This window comes from Eleutherodactylus coqui, chromosome 2, assembly GCF_035609145.1.
Source record: "Eleutherodactylus coqui strain aEleCoq1 chromosome 2, aEleCoq1.hap1, whole genome shotgun sequence".
Taxonomy (NCBI): Eukaryota; Metazoa; Chordata; class Amphibia; order Anura; family Eleutherodactylidae; genus Eleutherodactylus; species Eleutherodactylus coqui.
In genome coordinates, this window is record NC_089838.1 from 176,877,787 (window position 1) to 176,899,470 (window position 21,684).

Consider the following 21,684-nt stretch of genomic DNA (forward strand, 5'->3'; position numbering starts at 1 on the left):
ATTTTTAGGGTATTAAATATCTGGGTACAACAATCACTGCTTAACACACAAACGTATATCAGTGTAACTTTGAACCTATTCTAAAGGTATTACAAGAAGAGTCTTAAAGACTATCTAGATTTGAGATATCATGGTATAGGAAGGATAGTTACTTTTAAAATGCTTTTATTACCAAAACTACTACCGTATATTTCTTCTGCACTCTTTCCTTTGTTCTACCACAACACTTCTTTGTAGCAATAAACTGACTGTTGTCGCAATTTATCTGGGGGCAGCAGAAACCTCACCTGCCCGATAAAATGCTTACAAAAGATAGATGGGTAGGAGGATTGAGCCTCCCAGATATTCAGGATTACTAACTAGCTGTGCATGTGTCCCGAAGAGCCTCATGGTGGTGGCCTAAAACTCAGAAATGTGGGGTCCACATAGAGAATTATTTACTGTTCCCTGTTTCAATCAAATTTTTGCTTGTAGTCCCTCCATGATATTTACCTCTACCACCATATCTCCCCACTAATCCATATTTCTTAAACAACATGGAAAATGTTTCACGGCCTTGAAAAATCACACGGGCTTCTTCCAAAGGAATATATATCTTTGGAGTTGTTTCACTACACTGTCTCCTACCTAAACATCTCTAGGTAGATCTCATTGGGTATCATAACTTTGGCGCAATTACTGCAGGAAAAGTCACTCATGCCATATGAACAATTAACATCTCAGTACCACCTGACCCCTGGAGATCACTATAAACATTTACAAGTTCATCACTTTTTACATATTCACAACCCCTCCGTTTCAGGGTAACCCAAGCATATTTAAGATATTTTCTAGAGCAGTGTTCCCCAACTCCAGTCCTCAGGGACCGCCAACAGGTCATGTTTTCAGGATTTCCTCAGTATTGCACAGGTGGTGCAATTATTGTAAGTGCCTCAGACATTGCAACAGGTGTTCTTACTATAGGATATCCTGAAAACATGACCTGTTGGTGGTCCTTGAGGACTGGAGTTGCGGACCCCTGTTCTAGAGGAACCAGAGGGCTAAAATCTATCTACACCTGATTGCAGTTTGAGTAAACTTCCAAAAGATATATCTACTAAAGGAAAAGGGAACACTTGTGCTAGTTCCGCTAGAGAGAACTAGCACAAGTGTTCAGTGATAAAGAATGGGAGCAAACCTTTTATCTGACACATAAAGCACTTAAATGTAGTTCACAAATGAAAATCACATTGCGATGATATTATATTCCAGTCCGATTGGCCCAAATGTATCTTAACATTACAACTGTTGGAAGAATTGTGGTAATAGGTGAACTTTGTTGCATATCTCGTGAAGCTGCCTACTCCTCCAGCAATATTGGGACTCTGCATTTTAAATGCTATTCTCTTTGGTGGATTGTGTAGTATTGAAAGACCATTTTTTTAGTCTTGTTGAATATTGTCTCACACGCAATTCCATTAAAGTTTCAGATATTAGGATGTAAAATACTAGCTTTATCCAACCTTACCATACTGAAGCAATGGAAAAGTGTGCTTAATTGTAAGAAGGAGAAAATAATGGACTGTGGACGTAACTCTTGTAATATAAAGCGCATAAAAGCAAAGGAATGAACCCAGCACAAGCAACACGTTCCGGGGACGCAGCCCCTTCTTCAGAAATGGCCGGAAAGAAATACTAATAAAACAAATGGTAAGTAGGAAGAACAGAGACAAAAATACAATCAATAATTTAAGAGCAATAATAAATTAAAGAGATTTTACCCCTTTGAATAATGCTACAAGATACAATAAATTAATGAAAGACTATCGGTAAAATAAATAAAAATATATATTTTTCTTTATAGTAATTAAAATTAAATATAGTGCTAAAAACAAAAAATAGCAGGTCTGCTATTGGGTTATTCGGCGACTTCAATGCCCAGTTAGGGAGTAGTTAATATCTATATAAAATAAAGCACAAATACTAAACTAAATTATAGTGATATATATGTATAATATAATAAGTACAGTAAATATATTTCCTTCTGTGCTGGGAATGGTAAAAACAGAGAAGTAAATCTATTTATTGCACTTTATTTTGGCTAATCCCTTTGCTTTTATGCACTTTACATTACAAGGGTTGCGCCCAGAGTCCATTATTTTCTCCTTTTTACAATTAAGCATTTCTATGCCCCGTTACTTATGGTAACTGTTATAGGACTGGCAGCACCCTACCATCTATTCTGCAAAAAACTATTCTGCATATTAGAATCATATCCATAATAGGAGTCATTCTACCCTCTCCTTCTCTTGAATGGAAATGTGTGGACATCCCTAGCATAGGAGAAGTTATAACTTCAATAAATCATATGTATATTTATTAGGAAATGCTGTATGTAATACTTTTATGCTTCCTAAATTATATCACATATGAAGAGCATGGTTGTCTAGTACCCAATGTGTATTGGGGAATGGGGGTGGGGCTATGAACGCTATTTTCAGAATACACCCACAAGTTACTATGGCAAGATGGCAAAAACATGGAGTCTTGAATATCATATTTTATTTACCAAAATGCTTTTTTTTACTTTTTTGTAAGTTTTATGCTTTATCTGTTCAAACCTATTCGCTGACTACTGTATAATTGGTTCCATATGTTATACAATAGGCTGTGATTATATAATTTTGTACATGAAAGCTGATTATCTCATCTGCTGCATTCTGTTTTAAAACTGGAAAATTTAATTAAAAAACATTGAAACTAAACTCTTTAGGGTGAGTGGATCCAGTAAAATGAAGCATCACTTAGTAAGAAGCAATCAAAAAGCCAAAATGAAGTGACATTATTCGCAGAGATGTGTATTAATGTCAGAATATAAGGCATACAAGGTGGTTTAACATTTCACCAATATATCAATAGATAGTTAATGTGATTGTTCAGATTTTCAGTGAACAAGGTCCCTGAATTATGGAGGAAAGTTAATAAAACAATATTCAGCACATGTAGTATTCCAAAAATTTGAATGTTCAGCATATTGTCTTATAAATGAGTAATTGCTGCAGGCAACTTGCTGAACCTACAAAGCTTTACTGATAAATGAGGGCCTTCAAGACATTTTCATTATTTGGTTAATGAAAGAAATATTTTATAATATTGACTAATACCATTAAACACATTTTAAGACATGTTGTATTACACTTTTACCAATCATTCATAATTATGTCTAACTTTTAGTTTTAAGAAATAGCTAACCAATCTAAAAAAAAATATAGGTAAATAAATCTGTGCTTTGATTGCTGTACCGTCTTCTCTTGGTTAGGGTTGAAACGTAAGGTTCTTTAGCAGCCAGACTGTGAAAACTGATTATTTAAAATGTACCCACACTTTCAGGTGCCTTTTCAGAATAAGCTACCATGTGCATGAGAAACAACACTATTTCTGGCCATTATAGGACTTGTATCATGCCTTGTTCACCAGTTTTCCCTTCCAGAACCTCTATCTAAAAGAAAAATATTAATTGTTCCTGTGCTGGTAGGTGGAGACTAGCTGCTATGATGTCTGCCATACACAGCACACAGAGAGGAGAGATTCTGCTCCCTTATCACTATCATATACAGAGCAGTACTGAGCAGCATAGATGTGATTATAGCTGTGAGACAATAAGCCACTTGATATTAGCTAGAGAACATTTGTGCACCTCTATCTGCTTCTATACCACTCAGCTCCTCTATTCTCCTTCACCACTCAATAGACTTCTATGGCCAACATGTAATCTGATCCCCCAGTGAACCTTTAGTTGGTATGGTCTCTTGAAACAGATTTCCAGAGTGAGTGAACAGTTTAAGAGGGAGGAAGTATGAGTAAAGCATTCTTCTCTGATAAGATATTATTCACTTTTGTTTAATGCAACATTTGTTTAAAGTACAGTCCTATAAAGGACTTTTCACAACTTGTAAATTGAGTGTGAATTACTAGGATATGCCAGCACTTTGATAGGTGGGGTCCACTGGGAAGCCAGTGATCCTGAGAGTGAAGAGGAAAGTGCTGGTTTAGTACTTTATCCACTTTCCTGGTTTTCCTCTGCATAGCTGCACCTAGTCGCCTACTGTCTGGAGAACTGCAGTGTGGCCCCTTTCAAGTGATTGAGTCCACATTTCAATGGTATTTCTGAAGATGATACATTGGGTCCTGCAGACCAACACTGCTTGTAAACTTATTTGATAGGGTTTAGACAGGCTATTAATTGCATTCATGCTTGATATCATAAATGTCAAGTAAACTTGACATTATGTGGCTAATCCCCACACCTGATTAACACTTAAGAGTTCTGTCATTGAAGAAAAAATTCTATACCTACCTAATCCTCCTCCGTCAGTCTACTTACCGCATCTTCTCCTGTCTCATGCAGTCCCGGGGGAAGCTCACCTCAACTCAAGCTGGCTGATTCTTCTGCTTCCTGTGACAAAGCGTACATTCATAGGCATTCTCCTTACTGCCTGGCAATGTACGATACATAACAGTTCACAGCCTGGCAGGGAGTGCCAAGCTACTGTAGAGACTGCGCAACCCCGCTGTCTCTACAATACATCAGGATTACTTCCTAGCCAGTGAACGCTACGTCACAGGGACACAACCTTCACTGACCTGCCGGAAGAAGAATGTGAGGAATGCTAGCTACATAACAAGCTGGCTGCCTGGAGGTGTGCTGACACAGAGGACTGGAGAGGATCAGCGAGGAGAAGATGCTGTAAGAAGGCTGCCTGTAGAGGAATAGGAGAGTATAGAATTTTTTTTTTTTTTTTAATGACAAAACCCCTTTAAGCCCCTTATTGTAAATAAACATTACTTTCAAGCCTCAACTGAATTTAGGGTGGTTGAAACCAAATGTTGATAAAGATAGAACAATCAGTCCATTTACTCAGTTCTATACAACGATGTGAAACAGTCATCTAGTTACCTTACAACACCAGTGATTTATCAAGATATCAAAGAATCCTGCTCTAATCCATATTGCAAGAGAGTCGTAATAACACGAACCTAAGAACATTTAGTGTATATTTAATGTTGGACCACGATTATTTACTCCTTTGTCAACTATGCATTGGTGTTGTAGTGAACAGATAAGTAAATTAATACATAAATACTTCAGATATAAAACTGTGCTCAGAAACGATACAACAATTTTGGTTCTGTTTGAAAAGCAGCGCATCCCTCAGGACAGTCTGAGAATTTGTGAGCAGAAAATAACCTAATCAGACACACTGTGTTCAAACATTCTGCTGCTAACCTTTTCACCTGACAGACCATTTTGCTTTTGGAGTTGCATTGGGAACAATTTTATATAGTAAAAAGCACCTTTGTTATACTATTGGCCATCAGCAACTTTGTATTTACAGGAAAACACTATAGATTATATAATTTGGAAAACAAGAGATGTATTAATGTTTTTGAGGAGTATACACTTGGCCTCCACCAAAATATGTCCTTGGTGTCAAATTCTAGGACTAATTGCAGATCCTATATAAGTACAACTGTGCCAGCACAGAGATTAGAATGGCTCATCTGCACCACATATACAATTATACTGCACAGAATTTATCCAGAGGAGGCTATAGGTTCCTTTGGCTAACTGCCACAATCAGCAGTACCCAGTTTCCCTTAAAATAAGACCTACCCTGAAAATAAGCCCTATCTTCACGTTTTGGGATTTTCGAGAGACTTGAAATATAAGCCCTACCCCGAAATGAAGCCCTACCTGCATTCAATAAAAAGTAATACATTACAAAGCAGGCTCAGTCCAGGTCCCTCCTGCTGCTCTCCAGAGATCCGTCGCACTTGTTGCAGTCCTTGCCCACCCACAGAAGATAACTTCCTGGTTACGGGATTCTTAAATCCCACCTCCAGGAAGTGATGGCTCTGATTCCTGCATTGATTGGTTCTTGAGTGCTGCTCAAGAACCAATCAATGCAGCACTCGAGAACCAAATCAGAGCCATCACTTCCTGGAGGCGAGATTTATGAATCCCATAACTAGGAAGTGATCTTTTGTGGGCGGCCGAGGACTGCAAGAAGCTCCAGAAAGCAGGAGGGACCTGTATCGAGCTTGCTAGGCAAGTATAATAAGACATTCCCTGAAAATAAGACCTACTGCCTCTTTCTGGCAAAAATTTATATAAGACAGGGTCTTATTTTGGGGTAAATATGGTAGTTGGAAACCAGTGCACGTACGCTTTGCTTAGAGGCGTAGCTGGGGAAGCAATCGGGTTATATGCCTCGGGTGCAGCTGGACAAGGGGAGTCGGCAGCAGGCGTGGACAAGCCATAGGGGCTGCACTGCTCGCCGATCATTTCCTGAATGTGAAGTGAATTATATCCGTGTCTTTAAGGTGCATTATGGCTTTCTATCACTACAGGTGGCAGTATGGCTATATATTCTCACAGGTGGCAGTATGGCTATATATTCCTACAGGGCAGCAGTATGGCTATATATTCCTACAGGGCGACAGTATGGCTATATATTCCTACAGGGCGACAGTATGGCTACAAATTCCTACAGGGCGACAGTATGGCTACAAATTCCTACAGGGCGACAGTATGGCTACAAATTCCTACAGGGCGACAGTATGGCTACAAATTCCTACAGGGCGACAGTATGGCTACAAATTCCTACAGGGCGACAGTATGGCTACAAATTCCTACAGGGCGACAGTATGGCTACAAATTCCTACAGGGCGACAGTATGGCTACATATTCCTACAGGGCGACAGTATGGCTACATATTCCTACAGGGCGACAGTATGGCTACATATTCCTACAGGGTGACAGTATGGCTACATATTCCTACAGGGTGACAGTATGGCTATAAATTCCTACAGGGGACAGTATGGCTACAAATTCCTACAGGGCGACAGTATGGCTACAAATTCCTACAGGGCGACAGTATGGCTACAAATTCCTACAGGGCGACAGTATGGCTACAAATTCCTACAGGGCGACAGTATGGCTACAAATTCCTACAGGGCGACAGTATGGCTACAAATTCCTACAGGGCGACAGTATGGCTACATATTCCTACAGGGCGACAGTATGGCTACATATTCCTACAGGGCGACAGTATGGCTACATATTCCTACAGGGTGACAGTATGGCTACATATTCCTACAGGGCGACAGTATGGCTACATATTCCTACAGGGCGACAGTATGGCTACATATTCCTACAGGGCGACAGTATGGCTGTATATTCCTACAGGGCGACAGTATGGCTATATATTCCTACAGGGCGACAGTATGGCTATATATTCCTACAGGGGACAGTATGGCTATATATTCCTACAGGGGACAGTATGGCTATATATTCCTACAGGGGACAGTATGGCTATATATTCCTACAGGGACAGTATGGCTATATATTCCTACAGGGCAATATAGCTATATATTCCTACAGGGCAATATAGCTATATATTAAATACAGGGTAAAAGTATGGCTATATATTACTACAGAGGGTAGTTTGGCTATATATTATTACAGGTGACAGTATGGCTATATATTACTATAGGGGGACAGTATAGCTCCTTATTTACTACAGGCTGACAGTGCAGCTTGTTATTTATTAGTCAGGATGCGCTACAAGTTGCACTGTTATACAGTATTTAGCAACCATATGTGGCACTATTAAACGTTTATCTTAATATAGGAATTATGAATATGAAAAAGCAAACAGCCAATGACATTTGTGTGGCAACCTCTGAAGAGACAAGTTGTGTCCAGGAGAAGTTGTCAGGTTGATCTGGACTGAATGGAGAAGAGAACCACAATGCTAATTAGAGATGATGTCTCATGTGAGTCATGTCCTCAGTTTATTCTGTCACTGGCTGCCTCTGATCAGTCCTGTAATCACTATATATTGTGTAGAGTGATGATTGGTAGCAGTATTCTTGTTTGTGAACAGACAACTCTCATCACACTTTACCGTGGCTCAGGTCGTATTAGTACAAACTTAAATTACAGGGGCTGACTTGACTTTACTGTTTATCCCTTTATTGCACTTGGTTCTGGTAATGTATTTATGTACTGCGTTTGGTTCTGGTGTTGTACTTATGATGTTGATTCTGATGCTGTATTTATGTAATGAACTGTTCTACTATTAATGATTACAATATTATATTTGGAGAAATCTGGACTATTCGTTTAGACATAATTTTCTATTGTGTGCTACATCGCAGGCATTTCACATGCAGAATTTAATCACCCAGTTGGGAAACATGTTGTTAAAATTTTGAGTCACACCCCTAAGCGCATCTCCTCCTGACAGTTGGAACAGAGAGCCAGAAAGCCCTAATGCAGGTGTGGATGGGCCTTTATAGAGATGGTCTTTCAAAGATAGTGGTACTACAAGTCCTAGCATGCACTATTATCCAGTAGGCATAGTACCACATCATGATTTACAGGGGTTGTGCAAGTTTAACACATATCCTTTACCCATAGGAGAAGGGTGTAATTGGTAAGGATTAGAGATGAGCGAACACCAAAATGTTCGGGTGTTCGTTATTCGTAACGAACTTCCCGTGATGCTCGAGGGTTCGTTTCGAACAACGAACCCCATTGAAGTCAATGGGCGACCAGAACATTTTTGTATTTCGCCGATGCTCGCTAAGGTTTTCATGTGTGAAAATCTGGGCAATTCAGGAAAGTGATGGGAATGACACAGTGACGGATAGGGCAGGCGAGGGGCTACATGTTGGGCTGCATCCTAAGTTCACAGGTCCCACTATTAAGCCACAATAGCGGCAAGAGTGGGCCCCCCCCCCCTCCCAACAACTTTTACTTCTGAAAAGCGCTCATTAGCATGGCATACCTTTGCTAAGCACCACACTACCTCCAACAAAGCACAATCACTGCCTGCATGACACTCCACTGCCACTTCTCCTGAGTTACATGCTGCCCAACCGCACCCCCTCCCCCCCCCACAGCGCACACCAAACTGTCCCTGCGCAGCCTTCAGCTGCCCTCATGCCACACCACCCTCATGTCTATTTAGAAGTGCGTCTGCCACGACGAGGGACCGCAGGCACACACTGCACAGGGTTGGCACGGCTAGGTAGCGACCCTCTTTAATAGGGGCGGGGCGATAGCCCACAATGCTGTACAGAAGCAATGAGAAATACAATCCTGTGCCACCGCCATCAGGAGCTGCACACGTGGGCATAGCAATGGGGAACCTATGTGCCACACACTATTCATTCTGTCAAGGTGTCTGCATGCCCCAGTCAGACTGGTTATATGCACCTTAACAGTAACCGCGTTGGTGGTAATGTGGTGGTGACTGCGGACCTAGTACCACGGTTGTATTTTGTTGGTTTTTGGAATGTGGCCAGGATTAAGTGGGCCGTGGCGGGGGGATGGTGGGGGGGCTCTCTTGTAGTGTCGGTAAAGGTGAAATTCTTGGACTGCCGCCAGACGAACCAATGCAAAGGCATTTGCCAACAATGTTTTCCCTGTTGGAGGAGGAGGGGGATGTTTTTGAGGCACTACGTGTCCTCTCCACGTGTCCGTGGTTATATGCACCTTAACAGTAACCGCGTTGGTGGTAATGTGGTGGTGACTGCGGACCTAGTACCACGGTTGTATTTTGTTGGTTTTCGGAATGTGGCCAGGATTAAGTGGGCCGTGGCGGGGGGATGGTGGGGGGGCTCTCTTGTAGTGTCGGTAAAGGTGAAATTCTTGGACTGCCGCCAGACGAACCAATGCAAAGGCATTTGCCAACAATGTTTTCCCTGTTGGAGGAGGAGGGGGATGTTTTTGAGGCACTACGTGTCCTCTCCACGTGTCCGTGGTTATATGCACCTTAACAGTAACCGCGTTGGTGGTAATGTGGTGGTGACTGCGGACCTAGTACCACGGTTGTATTTTGTTGGTTTTCGGAATGTGGCCAGGATTAAGTGGGCCGTGGCGGGGGGATGGTGGGGGGGCTCTCTTGTAGTGTCGGTAAAGGTGAAATTCTTGGACTGCCACCAGACGAACCAATGCAAAGGCATTTGCCAACAATGTTTTCCCTGTTGGAGGAGGAGGGGGATGTTTTTGAGGCACTACGTGTCCTCTCCACGTGTCCGTTCCATGTAAGCAATAGTAGCACTCAAGACAGGCCCCAGTAACAATTCTGAAGCAGCAGTATAGCGGGAGCGCAGTCTTCGTTCCATGTAAGCAATAGTAGCACTCAAGACAGGCCCCAGTAACAATTCTGAAGCAGCAGTATAGCGGGAGCGCAGTCTTCGTTCCATGTAAGCAATAGTAGCACTCAAGACAGGCCCCAGTAACAATTCTGAAGCAGCAGTATAGCGGGAGCGCAGTCTTCGTTCCATGTAAGCAATAGTAGCACTCAAGACAGGCCCCAGTAACAATTCTGAAGCAGCAGTATAGCGGGAGCGCAGTCTTCGTTCCATGTAAGCAATAGTAGCACTCAAGACAGGCCCCAGTAACAATTCTGAAGCAGCAGTATAGCGGGAGCGCAGTCTTCGTTCCATGTAAGCAATAGTAGCACTCAAGACAGGCCCCAGTAACAATTCTGAAGCAGCAGTATAGCGGGAGCGCAGTCTTCGTTCCATTTCAGTAGCCTTAGTATAGCCAAGGCACAAGTGACATTTATGTAGCTAAACTGTAGGCCAACCCCACACACCTTTCTGTACCATGAGTGCAGGCGAAGAACATAGAAATTACTATGATTACACTGTAGGTGAGGGCCCCAAAAAATTGGTGTACCAACAGTACTAATGTACCTCAGTAAAAATTGGCCATGCCCAACCAAGATGGCAGGTGAATCGCTTTGGTTAATGTGGCTTAAGTGGTAACTAGGCCTGGAGGCAGCCCAGTGTAACGAAAAATTGGTTCAAGTTAAAGTTCCAACGCTTTTAAGCTAATTGAAACTTATAAAAATTGTTCAGAAAAATTATTTGAGTGAGCCTTGTGGCCCTAAGAAAAATTGCCCGTTCAGCGTGATTACGTGAGGTTTCAGGAGGAGGAGCAGGAGGAGGAGGAGGAGGAATATTAGACACAGATTGATGAAGCACAAATGTCCCCGTTTTGGATGGTGAGAGAGAACGTAGCTTCCATCCGCGGGTGCAGCCTACGTATTGCTTACGTATCGCTGCTGTCCGCTGGTGGAGAACAGAAGTCTGGCGAAATCCAGCCTTTGTTCATCTTGATGAGTGTTAGCCTGTCGGCACTGTCGGTTGACAAGCGGCTACGCTTATCGGTGATGATTCCCCCAGCCGCACTAAACACCCTCTCCGACAAGACGCTAGCCGCAGGACAAGCAAGCACCTCAAGGGCATACAGCGCTAGTTCAGGCCACGTGTCCAGCTTCGACACCCAGTAGTTGTAGGGGGCAGAGGCGTCACCAAGGATGGTCGTGCGATCCGCTACGTACTCCCTCACCATCCTTTTACAGTGCTCCCGCCGACTCAGCCGTGACTGGGGAGCGGTGACACAGTCTTGGTGGGGAGCCATAAAGCTGGCCAGGCCCTTAAAGACTGTTGCACTGCCTGGGATGTACATGCTGCTCGATCTACGCACATCCCCTGCTACCTTGCCCTCGGTACTGCGCCTTCTGCCACTAGCGCTGTCGGCTGGGAATTTTACCATCAGCTTGTCCGCAAGGGTCCTGTGGTATAGCAACACTCTCGAACCCCTTTCCTCTTCGGGAATCAGAGTGGGCAGGTTCTCCTTATACCGTGGATCGAGCAGTGTGTACACCCAGTAATCCGTCGTGGCCAGAATGCGTGCAACGCGAGGGTCACGAGAAAGGCATCCTAACATGAAGTCAGCCATGTGTGCCAGGGTACCTGTACGCAACACATGGCTGTCTTCACTAGGAAGATCACTATCAGGATCCTCCTCCTCCTCCTCCTCCTCCTCCTCCTCAGGCCATACACGCTGAAAGGATGACAGGCAATCAGCCGGTGTACCGTCAGCAGCGGGCCAAGCTGTCTCTTCCCCCTCCTCCTCATCCTCCTCATGCTCCTCCTCCTCCTCCTGTACGCGCTGAGAAATAGACAGGAGGGTGCCCTGACTATCCAGCGGCATACTGTCTTCCCCCGCCCCCGTTTCCGAGCGCAAAGCAGCTGCCTTTATGGTTTGCAGGGAATTTCTCAAGATGCATAGCAGAGGAATGGTGACGCTAATGATTGTAGCATCGCCGCTCACCACCTGGGTAGACTCCTCAAAATTACCAAGGACATGGCAGATGTCTGCCAACCAGGCCCACTCTTCTGAAAGGAATTGAGGAGGCTGACTCCCACTGCGCCGCCCATGTTGGAGTTGGTATTCGACTATAGCTCTACGCTGTTCATAGAGCCTGGCCAACATGTGGAGCGTAGAGTTCCACCGTGTGGGCACGTCGCACAGCAGTCGGTGCACTGGCAGCTTAAAGTGATGTTGCAGTGTGCGCAGGGTGGCAGCGTCCGTGTGGGACTTGCGGAAATGTGCGCAGAGCCGGCGCGCCTTTACGAGCAGGTCTGACAAGCGTGGGTAGCTTTTCAGAAACCGCTGAACCACCAAATTAAAGACGTGGGCCAGGCATGGCACGTGCGTGAGGCTGCCGAGCTGCAGAGCCGCCACCAGGTTACGGCCGTTGTCACACACGACCATGCCCGGTTGGAGGCTCAGCGGCGCAAGCCAGCGGTCGGTCTGCTGTGTCAGACCCTGCAGCAGTTCGTGGGCCGTGTGCCTCTTATCGCCTAAGCTGAGTAGTTTCAGCACGGCCTGCTGACGCTTGCCCACCGCTGTGCTGCCACACCGCGCGACACCGACTGCTGGCGACATGCTGCTGCTAACACATCTTGATTGTGAGACAGAGGAGGAGGAGGAGGAGGAGGGTGCTTTAGTGGAGGAAGCATACACCTCCGCAGATACCAGCACCGAGCTGGGGCCCGCAATTCTGGGGGTGGGTAGGACGTGAGCGGTCCCAGGCTCTGACTCTGTCCCAGCCTCCACTAAATTCACCCAATGTGCCGTCAGGGAGATGTAGTGGCCCTGCCCGCCTGTGCTTGTCCACGTGTCCGTAGTTAAGTGGACCGTGGCAGTAACCGCGTTGGTGAGGGCGCGCACAATGTTGCGGGAGACGTGGTCGTGCAGGGCTGGGACGGCACATCGGGAAAAGTAGTGGCGACTGGGAACTGAGTAGCGCGGGGCCGCCGCCTCCATGATACTTTTGAAGGACTCCGTTTCCACAACCCTATACGGCAGCATCTCAAGGCTGATGAATTTTGCGATGCGGACGGTTAACGTTTGAGCGTGCGGGTGCGTGGCGGCGTACTTGCGCTTGCGCTCGAACACTTGCGCAAGCGACGGCTGAATGGTGCGCTGAACTACACTGCTGGATGGGGCCGAGGACAGCGGAGATGAGGGTGTGGGTGCAGGCCATGAGGCGGTAGTGCCTGTGTCCTGAGAGGGGGGTTGCATCTCAGTGGCAGGTTGGGGCACAGGGGGAGAGGCATGGGTGCAAACCGGAGGCGGTGAACGGCCTTTGTCCCACCTTGCGGGGTGCTTGGCCATCATATGTCTGCGCATGGTGGTGGTGGTGAGGCTGTTGGTGTTGGCTCCCCGGCTGAGCTTTGCGCGACAAAGGTTGCACACCACTGTTCGTCGGTCGTCAGGCGTCTCTGTGAAAAACTGCCAGACCTTAGAGCACCTCGGCCTCCGCAGGGTGGCATGGCGCGAGGGGGCGCTTTGGGAAACACTTGGTGGATTATTCGATCTGGCCCTGCCTCTACCCCTGGCCACTGCACTGCCTCTTGCAACCTGCCCTGCTGATGCCCTTGACTCCCCCTCTGAAGACCTGTCCTCCTGAGTAAGCGTTGCACACCAGGTGGGGTCAGTCACCTCATCGTCCTGCTGCTCTTCCTCCGAATCCTCTGTGCGCTGCTCCCTGGGACTTACTGCCCTTACTACTACCTCACTGCAAGACAACTGTGTCTGATCGTCATCGTCCTCCTCACCCACAGAAAGTTGTTGAGACAGTTGGCGGAAGTCCCCAGCCTCTTCCCCCGGACCCCGGGAACTTTCGAATGGTTGGGCATCAGTGACGATAAACTCCTCTGGTGGGAGAGGAACCGCTGCTGCCCAATCTAAGCAGGGGCCCGAGAACAGTTCCTGGGAGTGTTCCCGCTCCTGAGCAGGTGTCATTGTAGTGGAGTGAGGAGGCTGGGAGGAAGGAGGAGCAGCAGACAGAGGATTCGGATTGGCAGCAGTGGACGGCGCAGAACTGCGGGTAGACGATAGGTTGCTCGAAGCACTTTCTGCCATCCAGGACAGGACCTGCTCACACTGCTCATTTTCTAATAACCGTCTCCCGCGTGGACCCATTAATTGGGCGATGAATGTGGGGACGCCAGAAACGTGCCTCTCTCCTAATCGCGCAGCAGTCGGCTGCGACACACCTGGATCAGGAGCTTGGCCTGTGCCCACACCCTGACTTGGCCCTCCGCGTCCTCGGCCGCGTCCACGTCCTCTAGGCCTACCCCTACCCCTCAGCATGCTGTATTACCAGTGATTTGATTTCACAGGCAGGAAATAAATTGGCGCAAGACTGCAGGCCAAATATAATTTTTGCCCTTTTTGGAAAACGAAAGGCCCCACTGCCTCTAGTGAATGAATTATCTAAGTTTAATAACTGTGCTGTGTCCCTGCTTATGTGTCACAGAACGTGAGGGTAGCAGAGTTATTAACTGTGGCAGAGCAGGTATTTTTTTTCCCAATTAAGGAAAGCAAATGGCGAACCCAGCAGTAAAGCGTAGCTGGGTGCGTATGATTTAGCAATGTTTTTCACGCAGCTCACACGTCTCCACAGGCGTAAGGACGGACACAGGCTGGACAAATAGATTTGTTTTCAGTTTTTTCCCACCAACAGGCAGCACTGCGTATATTCAATGAACCTGAGAAGTTTAATAACTGTGCTGTGTCCCTGCTTATGTGTCACAGAACGTGAGGGTAGCAGAGTTATTATAACTCTTGGAGAGCAGGTATTTTTTTTCCCAATTAAGGAAAGCAAATGGCGAACCCAGCAGTAAAGCGTAGCTGGGTGCGTATGATTTAGCAATGTTTTTCACGCAGCTCACACGTCTCCACAGGCGTAAGGACGGACACAGGCTGGACAAATAGATTTGTTTTCAGTTTTTTCCCACCAACAGGCAGCACTGCGTATATTCAATGAACCTGAGAAGTTTAATAACTGTGCTGTGTCCCTGCTTATGTGTCACAGAACGTGAGGGTAGCAGAGTTATTAACTGTGGCAGAGCAGGTATTTTTTTTCCCAATTAAGGAAAGCAAATGGCGAACCCAGCAGTAAAGCGTAGCTGGCTGCGTATGATTTAGCAATGTTTTTCACGCAGCTCACACGTCTCCACAGGCGTAAGGACGGACACAGGCTGGACAAATAGATTTGTTTTCAGTTTTTTCCCACCAACAGGCAGCACTGCGTATATTCAATGAACCTGAGAAGTTTAATAACTGTGCTGTGTCCCTGCTTATGTGTCACAGAACGTGAGGGTAGCAGAGTTATTAACTGTGGCAGAGCAGGTATTTTTTTTCCCAATTAAGGAAAGCAAATGGCGAACCCAGCAGTAAAGCGTAGCTGGGTGCGTATGATTTAGCAATGTTTTTCACGCAGCTCACACGTCTCCACAGGCGTAAGGACGGACACAGGCTGGACAAATAGATTTGTTTTCAGTTTTTTCCCACCAACAGGCAGCACTGCGTATATTCAATGAACCTGAGAAGTTTAATAACTGTGCTGTGTCCCTGCTTATGTGTCACAGAACGTGAGGGTAGCAGAGTTATTAACTGTGGCAGAGCAGGTATTTTTTTTCCCAATTAAGGAAAGCAAATGGCGAACCCAGCAGTAAAGCGTAGCTGGCTGCGTATGATTTAGCAATGTTTTTCACGCAGCTCACACGTCTCCACAGGCGTAAGGACGGACACAGGCTGGACAAATAGATTTGTTTTCAGTTTTTTCCCACCAACAGGCAGCACTGCGTATATTCAATGAACCTGAGAAGTTTAATAACTGTGCTGTGTCCCTGCTTATGTGTCACAGAACGTGAGGGTAGCAGAGTTATTAACTGTGGCAGAGCAGGTATTTTTTTTCCCAATTAAGGAAAGCAAATGGCGAACCCAGCAGTAAAGCGTAGCTGGGTGCGTATGATTTAGCAATGTTTTTCACGCAGCTCACACGTCTCCACAGGCGTAAGGACGGACACAGGCTGGACAAATAGATTTGTTTTCATTTTTTTCCCACCAACAGGCAGCACTGCGTATATTCAATGAACCTGAGAAGTTTAATAACTGTGCTGTGTCCCTGCTTATGTGTCACAGAACGTGAGGGTAGCAGAGTTATTATAACTCTTGGAGAGCAGGTATTTTTTTTCCCAATTAAGGAAAGCAAATGGCGAACCCAGCAGTAAAGCGTAGCTGGCTGCGTATGATTTAGCAATGTTGTTCACGCAGCTCACACGTGTCCACCGCCCGTAAGGACGGACAGAGGCTGGACAAATAGATTTGTTTTCAGTTTTTTCCCACCAACAGGCAGCACTGCGTATATTCTATGAATAATAACTGTGTTGTGGCCCTGCCTATACAATTCTTTCCCTGCAGTATCAATGGAGGGTGGAATGCTCTGCAGAGGCGATTTTGAGAAGCCCAAAAAAAATGCAGCACAGCCAACAGCAGCCTGGACAGTACTGCACACGGATAAATATGGCCCTAGAAAGGACCGTTGAGGTTCTTGAAGGCTACACTCACTCCTAACACTCTCCCTGCCTATGCAGCACTTCTGTCCCTAATGCCAGGTGCAACGGTCTGCAGAGGCGATTTTGAGAAAAAAAAAAATCCCACTGCTAACAGCAGCCAACACACAGCTATCAGTGGCCCTAATAAGGACCTTTGGGGGGTCTTGAAGCCTACACTAACTACCAATTCTTTCCCTACAGCAGCTCCGGTACAAACAGCACTGTCCCTCATCTAACTCACACCGCATCTGAGGCGAGCCGCGGGAGGGGCCGACTTTTATATTAGGCGAACACCTGATCTCGCCAGCCACTCACAGCAGGGGGGTGGTATAGGGCTTAAACGTTGCAGGGGGAAGTTGTAATGCCTTCCCTGTCTTTCAATTGGCCAGAAAAGCGCGCTAACGTCTCAGGGAAGGAAGTGAAAGTAACCAGAACACCGCATGGTGTTCGTCACGAATAACGAACATCCCGAACACCCTAATATTCGCACGAATATCAAGCTCGGACGAACGCGTTCGCTCATCTCTAGTAAGGATCTGACTGCTGGGACGTCCACTGATCATGAGATGCCTTGTGTGCCCTTAAGTCCATTGGTATTATTTTTAGGTAGTTTGGCAATCGTACAAGGAAGAGGGGGCTGAGAGACGCCTTTGCCCAAAATAAAGAAAAGTCTAGCTACACCTCTACCTTTGCCAATATACTTTCACACTAATAAGACAACTATACTGAGTAATATAATAATCCGTTGTACCTGTCTCCATTTTGCCATCCTGCGCAGCAGGTCCATCTGGAATGACGCTCTTCACTTGAAGAAATTCATCTGGCTCATCACCCCCAATAATAGTAAATCCAAAGCCCATGTTACTTTTCTTAAGAGTGGTGCTCAGAAATGTTCCTTTTAGTTGTGATGCATCCCGTGTAAAAAGTGGTTTTTCTGTATCAAGACAAAACTCTGTATTACAAACCCAAACAGTCAAAAAGTGCCTGCATACGTAAGGGTTCTTTTATACGGGACGAACTGTCGAACAAAAGATGCCCGACAGCTCGTCCCAGTTACGCTCGCTCCTGTACTGTTACACAGGAGAAAATATCGTTGGCATCGCTGCCTGATTGGAGGCAGAGTGGGCCGGGACATTTTCCCACATTTAATTAAGAAAAAAACCAAAACCATAGTTGATTTGCCGCATCTCTTAAAGATACGATCTATTAAAATGCATTATTTTTCTCACACAGGGAATACCATCAGAAACAAAAATACAGAACTCCTTAATTGTGTGTTTTTGGTAACCCTGTCTCCAAAAAAAAAGTTGTAAAAAAGTAATCAAAAGGTTGTATGACACCAAAATGATACCAATAAAACCAAAGGTTTCCCCACAAAAAATAAGCCTTTACATAGCTGCATCGACATGAAAATAAAGTTATGGTGGTCAGAGGAATTTTATTTGTGTACACTATAGATATAAGTTCTTCTTAAAATGGCACATTTGCACTTTTTTTCCTATTTCACTCCACTTAGAAATTCTAAAAAGTTTTTTAGTACATTACATCAGGGGTCCCCAACTCCAGTCCTCAGGGACCACCAACAGGTCATGTTTTCAGGATATCCTATGGTAATAACACTTGTGGCAATGTCTGAGGCGCTGACAATAATTACATCACCTGTGCAATACTATGGAAATCCTGAAAACATGACCTGTTGGCGGTCCCTGAGGACTGGAGTTGGGGAACCCTGCATTACATGGTACGTTAAAAAGCACCAATGAAAAAAACAACTCGTCCTGCAAAAAAACAAGCCTTCAGACAGCTACGTCAATGGAAAAATAAAAAAAGTTATGATCTTTTTTGAAGTGGCGAGGAAAAAACAAAATTGAGGAGTTAAAGGGGTTCGGTCTTTAAGAAAAAAAAAATTGTATACTCACCTATTCCTCCGCTTACCGCATCTTTTACTCGCTAATCTTCTCCAGTCTCCCGGGTCAGCTCACGGCAGCCGGCCAATTCCTCCTCTTCTTGTTATGAAGCATGCATTCCTCGCATTCTCCTTCTTGCAGGTCAGTGAAGGTCATATTCCAGTAACGTAGCGTTTACTGGCTAGGAAGGAATGCTGATATATTGCAGAGACAGCGGGCATGCGCAGTCTCTGCAATAGCTCGCCACTCCCTGCTAGGCTGTGAACGTACATTACTGGGCAGGAAGAAGAATGCCTGTGAATGGACACTTCATCACAGGAAGCAGAAGAATCAGCCAGCTGAAGGTGAGGTGGCACCCCCTTTCCCCAGGACTGCAGAAGATAGGAGAAGATCAGCGAGGGTGAAGATGTGGTAAGTAGACTGACAGGGGAGGAATAGAAGAGTAAAGATTTTTTTTTTAATGACAGAACCCCTTTATATACATTAGAAAATTGTGCAAAGAGCAGAAGTGTAAAACAAATGAATGTAAATTCATTAGTATAAAATCCTGCATTGTAGACAAGACCAGTAAATAATCATGCACACTTATACAATTACTATGACACTGCAATGTACCTCTAAAAACTTGAGCCTGCATCGGCTGGGTTCCCAATTCTGTCGTGGGCATGTTGTGCTGTTGAAGCCTCCTTTTTGCTTCCAACACTGGGTTCTCAAACTGTGTTCTTCTGTTTATGTGACTGGATAACAAAAAACAAAGTTATAAATCCCATTACTGCAGTCGTGCCATATGTAACTGTTAGTACTGCGCATCGATCTGTAGTCACACGTAGTGTACTGTTATGCAGATAACATAGCATATTTCATTGCACAAACGATATGATATGCAGTATAACACATTCAAAATGCTCAGAACAACTTTTTGGAATTCGCTCAAAAAGCGTAATACACACGCAGGAAAGCAAATATATACATATAAAACATGCAGTAGACTAATCTATTTGTATGGTTGGGAAAACACCAAGTTTTCAAGTAAATTAAATAGTTGTGTTGCATAATACAAAAATGGTGTGTGAAAAGGCAATTAAAATAATGTTTCCACATTTTATCACATCCTTGTCAGAATTTACTTTATTAACATAACATTTTGTTTCTAATTAGCAGGTTGTTGAAAATGCTTTGATACCCACTGTCATAGAGGTCAGTGGTGACTCCATATTTAAACTGAACAGATTCAGAAAAGAGCAAGTCTGACAATTCTAAGACGAATATTCCTTAATAAGTTATAATAAGACATTTTCCTAGTAGGATAGGAAAAATGAAAAGTAAACAGATGTAAGCAGAGTGAAAATGGCATGAATCATTGTGCTTTCACAGCATGTTATCAGTGATTCTCCATAGTGCAATAGTTAAATGTGTCGGATTATCCTAATACTGGACATACACTTTAGATAGTGGTCAGTCGACACAGCTGTGTTTGACTTTGGGTTATCTAGATAGGCAGCACCTGAGGAACCCAGTTTTTACCCTTGACCCTCCAAGTGGGATACGATTTTTGCTTTGCGACCCATCCAATCCTGGTAACGTTGCTGGCGCTGCACTGAGGCGAGATATAAATAGGTGTGTATCCAAAAGACTCACTATGGTGAGGGCTACCAGCAGAGGTGTAGATACAAGGTCCAGGCAGAGGGTCAGAGCAGGCAGCAGGCATTTGCGAGCCCTATGGGCAGAGACTGGGAGGCAGACACAGCGCAGAGAGAACAAAACTCAGCATGTGGAGGGACAGAGTTACCGCCGACTAGCCACAGCTCCTGAGGCAGGTGAGCCGCAGTGATAGCACACTGACAAGCTATTCCGCCGGGTCCCCATACAAATACATGCTTGACTCATCTGAGTGTGCATGTACACCAAATAACTAGAGGAGGGCTTTGGCAAAACGACTCTTGAAAGAGTTAATAACTCTGAGATAGAAACTTCATTGTTGTTACTGAAAATTTTGACAACAGTCCGAGAATGGATTCTTTTTGGGCTATCCTCACAGGTTGGAGTAATGCAGAGGCAACTCTCATGAGTGCAAACCTCTCTGAAATCTGAGGTTGTATTGAGGAAGGGTAAAACAGAATCTCTGCGTTGGAGGATAAAGTTCAGTCTATCTGAATAGTAGTCCGGGGCTTAACCCCTGAAAATAAGAAGTACATAATAAAGTAAAGGAACTGGAGGATAGATCTTGGAGAGCAAACCTTAAATGCTGCTGTTTTCCAGATGTGCAGGGAAAGGACTGTCCAGGATTTATGCAGAAAAGGCTATTCAAATTAGAGATCCTTTCTAAAATCTTTTCCATGGAGTATGCACATCATATTCCAGTGACAGTGAGAACCGTAGGCTCTCCACCTAGACTTAGGGCTCATTCACATGACCGTAATTTTGGCGCATATTTTGGCCATGATGCACGGCCGCGTGGCACGCTGTGAATAGAGTCAATGAATGTGAATAGACTTGCATTGATCCGTTCACATTAGGGTATAAACACTCTGTCGATGCGCACGAGAAATAGTTTTCAGCATGTTCTATTTCCTTGCGTACAATGCAGTGTGAGCCCTATACATTTGTATTGGCTCATATGCAAATGCTGTCCATACACAATATATTGGGTAGGGGCAGTGATTCATACGCAACCCTGCTATGTCTTCTTTTTTTTTTTTAATGCAGTCATACTGCAATTGATCATGTGATACATGGGCATGCACAGTACACTCGCTGCCCATACGCGGTCTCTGCTGGCAGACCGGTCGTGTGAATGAGCTCTTATCCTTCTAACGCTATGGTCCTTGGTTGATAGATAAAATTTTGAAGAAAAATAGAAATCCGTCCAATCTGCTATATAATGGATCTTAGGTTGCGAGCTATCCTGACTAGTCAGCAGTGACTAGTGAACAGAGACAGTCCTTTTTAGAAGCTGAAAAAAAAATCTAAAAACACACTTTGCTTTATTATTTACTGCAAAATCTAGAATTACTTATCA

The 21,684-nt window shown here is 44.9% G+C and overlaps 1 protein-coding gene across 5 annotated transcripts in view; it reads right to left on the reverse strand.

Annotated features, from left to right (window-relative positions):
• MAGI2 (membrane associated guanylate kinase, WW and PDZ domain containing 2) overlaps window positions 1-21,684 on the reverse strand; it is a 955,112-nt gene that overhangs the window by 182,258 nt on the left and 751,170 nt on the right. For all 5 annotated transcript variants that reach the window (XM_066592005.1, XM_066592007.1, XM_066592003.1 and 2 more), the window contains 2 exons: window positions 19,281-19,402; window positions 17,510-17,692 (listed from right to left, as the gene is read on the reverse strand). In XM_066592005.1, coding sequence (XP_066448102.1) covers window positions 17,510-17,692; window positions 19,281-19,402 — 305 coding nt within the window. The remainder of the gene's footprint in view (window positions 1-17,509; window positions 17,693-19,280; window positions 19,403-21,684) is intronic.